This window comes from Formica exsecta, unplaced genomic scaffold (genome assembly GCF_003651465.1).
Source record: "Formica exsecta isolate Colony F162 unplaced genomic scaffold, ASM365146v1 scaffold229, whole genome shotgun sequence".
NCBI classification, from domain to species: domain Eukaryota; kingdom Metazoa; phylum Arthropoda; class Insecta; order Hymenoptera; family Formicidae; genus Formica; species Formica exsecta.
This window is the reverse complement of record NW_021849582.1, coordinates 670,601-676,160: the sequence shown is the minus strand read 5'-3', so window position 1 is coordinate 676,160 and position 5,560 is coordinate 670,601. Positions and strand designations below refer to the sequence as shown.

Genomic DNA, 5,560 nt, shown 5'->3' with positions numbered 1-5,560 from the left:
TATATATATATATATGGAATAATAATATATATATGGAGATAATATATTTATTCCAATATATTCCTCTATATTCTCGACCAATTAAGCTTTTGTAAACTGGTTTTTTTGCGCTGCTGTTCCACTAAACATTTTCCTTGCATTTGATCATGCATATGCAAAACAAAAGTTGCTAATGAAGTGCAGATATTCATGACTGTGTGTATATTTTCACTTTATACATGTATAATATGAATGATAATTAAAGTAAAAGTCGAGAATAAAGAGATTGCTTTACATATTTAATTCTATTGAATTTACGTTTATCATCCAATTTACCTGGCATGTAATATCCTTATTAGAGAGACGTACAATTAACCTATACTTGGGTGTATTGTACTTGTTTTTGTCTTGAATAGTTAATCTCTTGCGAGCATAGTAATCAGTTTTTCCCTCACGACGCCTCTTGAACTTAACTTGATAACGCTTGAAGTACTGCTTATTCTTGACTACTTTGACAAAACCCTATACAAGCACAAAGATATTAGAATAAGATCAGATAAGTAAAAAGTTTTAAATTATTTAATTATTAATTTATTTTAATATTCCAAATAAGTCAACAGAGAGCAAAGCTTTTTAATCATAAAGTAAAAATTATCCATTATTTATTACTTTTTATATAAGCATATAATTGTATGATGTATATAATTAAACACCTATATAATTGATTTTTGACAAACGGTTGATCTCTCAATATTATTTCATAAGTGTATTATCTGATATTTTTGCTAATCAGACTATATATAGGGAACAATTGTGTTTTCTTCAGTGAAACATCAAAGCGAGCTAGGTGTGTCATCATGTTTTAGCAATATATATCAGATACATACACTCCCCTCAGGGACTTACAATAAGTGACCACGAGCTTAGCAAACCCGAGGTACTCGAGCTACTATATGAGGGGATATTATTTCCTCTAAATACTACTTTCACTGCTAACAAGCATACATCAACTAGCACATGGGCAAAATATGGAGCCCAATCAGCCAAAGAAAAAGTATAAATTAAGTTTAACATAGTTTAAGCTCATATTCATAATTAATTAATTAAGGTAATAAAGATATCTATTCAGAATCTTCTGTCACAAAGCAAGATATATTATTTCAGATAGTGCTAAAACTATATGAAGAGAATGTGTGAATTTCTTCAGAGTATTTTTCACCATGCGGTGACTAATGAATCTCTCCGAAAAATAGACATCTTGCTTTCTCGTCGATTTCCCATGAATAATTCGCGTATATTGAAGTTTAATTAATCAAATAAATTGTATATTAAGAGAAAGAATTCGCTCACCATTATGCCAAGACGACTTGAAAATTGCACGAAACACAGGCACCTCCGAAAGACCGTGCGAAATAGAGGAAGAGGAAGTTGGAAACAGTTGGAAGAGGCTCGACTTGGAAAGATCGGGAAAGATGGCGGTAGAAATTTAGACAAGAGCGATATTAGCGGCAAGCGGATGAACCATTGATGATTAACGATTTTAGCGGCGTAATTTAAAAAGCTTCTTGCAAAAAATTTATAAAAAATTTATAAAAAATTTAAAATTTGGATTTATTAAATTTAAATACATAAAATTTAAATTTTTAAATTTATTTATTAATATACTAATAATTAGAGTGTAAGAAAGGTGTAATTAATGAAAAATTGTACATTTGTTATAACTTGGAATAGAGCTAAATAACACAGCTGTGAGCAAATAGGATCGGACAAGAGAAAATACAAGCAAAAAAATCGTAGATCATAAACGATTGCTTAGTTAATTTCGGCTTACAGATATATTTTTAGAATTACAATTTTCGTTTATTATTTGTACAATTTTGTTTATAATAATAATAATAATAAAATTACTATTTTATTATTTGTTACAGTTGTAGAATCATATAGTAGTGTATAGTATTGTATTTTTGTCAACTCAACTTTAATTCAAAGTTTACATAGTAAACACATATCCATAAAATATGATGTCAACAAAACATTTTATAAAATTGTTCGATATATTTACACTCTTAAAAAAGAACATATTTTATATCATATTTATATTTTTCTTGTGAACTCGTATATAGAATGCATCACTGACATGTCATCTCGTTCTGATAACCACTGTTTAAGAAGACATTCAATCCTCTTGGCATCGATCTATAACAATGATAATAATACTAATGTAAACTAATATTTTACATATATGTTATATATAATATATCTTCTACAAAAAAGATATGTATTAAATATAGAATACCTTATCTGCATCAATATCAGCAACTTTCAAACCTTTGATCAAGCCAATAATATCTATGATCCATATCTGTTCACAAATTGTAGCAATCCATAAGTTAGGCGCCAAGCAACCTATTATATATTCACTTTCAAAACTTGATCTGTAAAATAGTTATTGAGATGGGTATTAAAATGCATCAACAAAGAAAAAATATAAGTAATATAAAAATATAAATAATTTGTCATTATCAATTAAAATTCAACCTTGTAATTATCTTATCTCTATCAATAGCCCAAGGTACTATCGTCCTCATATTTAATTTCTCTTTCTTTTCGTTTCTTGTATTCTTCATTTTTTCAAACAGCTGTAAGAGCCTACTTTTATTTCCCTCTGTGCCAATTTTATTCACTTCACCTCTTTCTTCAGCTTTTTTAGCCTGCTGTTCTTTTTCTTCTTTATGTGCAACATCTCGGTAATAACCACGCTCATGGGATGATAGTTGTTTCCAGAATTCGGTAATTTTTTTTGCAGTTTGAGCTGTAGTTAATGTAGGATTTTCTTTTGCAACTAAATACAAGGTAATTATTGACATCATAATTTTCAATCCTTTATGTATGCATTTTACTCTGTTATATAATTTTATATAACAATAAAACTGTGTAAATAATATAAATATACAAAAGAATAATTTTAATGATATGTATATATATTATACGTACTTTGCGATCTAACGTATTTTATAAATTTAAGATCTTTATTATCAACATATGTTTTATCTAATTCCATTTTATCCGATTCCATTTTACCTAATTTACATTTTTTTATCTTATTAATCTGGCTGTCTAAATTATCGTTGGATTGTCTCCCAATAGCAATATCAGATTGTATATCTGTACCTCCCTATTATATTTGATGCAATAGTATCAAATGTAAGATAATTCTGACAAAACTATAAATATGTACATATGTGTATGTATATAAATTAAAGAAAATTAGTAAATATTTTAAAGCTGCAAAAAGATTTTACCTTGAGACCAACGATATGACCTTTACTCCATGCCTCTAATGAAACTTGTTTGTTCTCTTCATTCTCCTTTAACTTATTTTGATTTTCATTTGTAAATGTATTACAACTTCCAGTCTCTTTTAAAAAGTCAAAATCTTCACCAAGATCTATGACAGGTAACTGACTCAAAGTTTCACATTCTTCTGCCCTGTAAAATTTACATTGCTAATATTTATATAGTTACTCAAAGTTCTTGGACGCTATTAAAATACTAACAAACTACTAATATAATCGATACACTAATATTAAAGACCAAAAATTTATTGTAATTTATATATATATAATGTATAAATTTATTATATTTATTATATTAAATAAATTATATTATTATTATTTATTATAGATATATATGCTAACATTTTATCAGGCAAAGTTACAGCAGGAAAGGCATCATTTGAATCAGAGTCGCTTAAATTCGGCGATTGTATATGAGCTAATGCATCTCTGTATTGTTGTTGATCTTGAATTGGATCGATATTTTGTTGCTTATGTAAAGATTTTTCATATCCGTTATTGTGTGGCATTGACTTTCCTTTGACAATATCTTCTTGAATAACTTTCTCTTGAGTATCTATTTTTCGTTTTTTACACATAGGCCATTCAGTATCGATATCTTCATTTGAATTAAGTGTATAATCTTCATAACAGGTGGATGTGTCATTAGATACGTTTTGTTCAACAAGCTCCACAGATTTAAGTCCATAATATTTTTTTATATACTTATCTACAGTATCAAAGACTTTATTCTACAAATATCAATTATATTGATGTATAAATGTATATGATATTTTATAAGCATCTCTATAAAGTTAAAATTTTGAAAATAATATTTATTTGAAAATATTTTATAAACTTTAGGGGTTTATATATTGCCTTACAATAATGTTTCATGAAGATATAAACATCCTTCCCTTAATATTAACTGTAATATTGCTTATCTATAATCTTACCTGATCTTTAAAAAGAATTGTATCTTTATTTGGTTCCAGATTAACATCAATATCCATTGGTTCCAAAATAATGTACACAAGAAATATCATTTTTTTTCTATGTGATTCTTGTTTAAAATATTCTAATATTGTATTGTTTACTAGCTATATACATTAAAAAATATAAATTTTTATTTAGGATTGATTAAAAAATGAACATTATATTTTGTATAATACATATATATGTATATATACTATACATATATCTATATAATTTTTTAAATTATAAAGAAAATAAATATGTATACACAGACACACAATGCATGTACATACAAATATATTTTTGTTGTGCAAAGGAGAAATCTAATTTTTTTATTTGATTTAAATATCTGATCTTGAATATCATGTAATAATGTTAATACAGAACAATAGAACATACCTTTTCAAGACTTTTATACTTAATAGGTCTATTATTTACAAAAATATAGTGTAAATCAGGATGGGAAACTTCCGATATATCTTGTACCTTTTTTGAAGGTAACATTAATTGCAGAACAAACTGAAAAATTACAAAGGTGTAAATTGTGTCAATATTGTAGAGATAGATGAAAAACAAATGTATATCAACAGCTTTTTTAAATTATTCCAAGAGTATACTTACTTCTGTATCCTTGGGCTCAACCCATTCCATATTGGACATAATTTTTCTACCGAGTATAAGATTTGCAGCTTCTTTAATATTATTAAGACTTGGTTTTGTAAATACAAGATTGTTGTTAACCCTAAATTGAATTCGTACATTTGGTTTACATATCCCAAAGCAATGTATTAGTATTTCCAATAATTTAATAACTTGATTAGCTTTCTTTGTATTGGTGATTATTTGTCTCCTTACAGGCATCTCTTTAAATAAATTTTTCACTTGTACAGTAGTTCCTAAAATACATATATATATATAATATATCAAAATATGATTATAAGATCAATATATATTATCATATATATACAAAAATAATTTTAAAATTTTAAAAAGACTTTTACCGGTACTTCTGTGACAAGATTCGTGTTTTACAATTTGTCCAGTATGATTCATTATATATGAGGTCCCAACAACATCTTCTTCTGTTTTCGTTACAACGATAACTTCTGCTACTGCGCATAATGCATTCAGTGCTTCTCCTCTAAATCCAAATGTTTGTAATGTATCTGGGGATAATAATAAAGACATAAAAATTTATTTCATTTCTATTACTATTTCACATTCTCTTTTTTTATAATTTAAAAAATAAATATGAGAAAATATTTAAATAA

The 5,560-nt window shown here is 26.5% G+C and overlaps 1 protein-coding gene across 1 annotated transcript in view; it reads right to left on the bottom strand.

Moving 5' to 3' along the window:
• Positions 1-5,560, bottom strand: part of LOC115235659 (PMS1 protein homolog 1) — a 7,763-nt gene that overhangs the window by 1,495 nt on the left and 708 nt on the right. Inside the window, 10 exon segments of the mRNA XM_029807577.1 lie at positions 316-501; positions 2,276-2,414; positions 2,518-2,821; positions 2,974-3,154; positions 3,282-3,468; positions 3,678-4,066; positions 4,271-4,414; positions 4,689-4,808; positions 4,911-5,185; positions 5,291-5,455. Of these exon segments, the coding sequence (XP_029663437.1) occupies positions 316-501; positions 2,276-2,414; positions 2,518-2,821; positions 2,974-3,154; positions 3,282-3,468; positions 3,678-4,066; positions 4,271-4,414; positions 4,689-4,808; positions 4,911-5,185; positions 5,291-5,455 (2,090 nt within the window).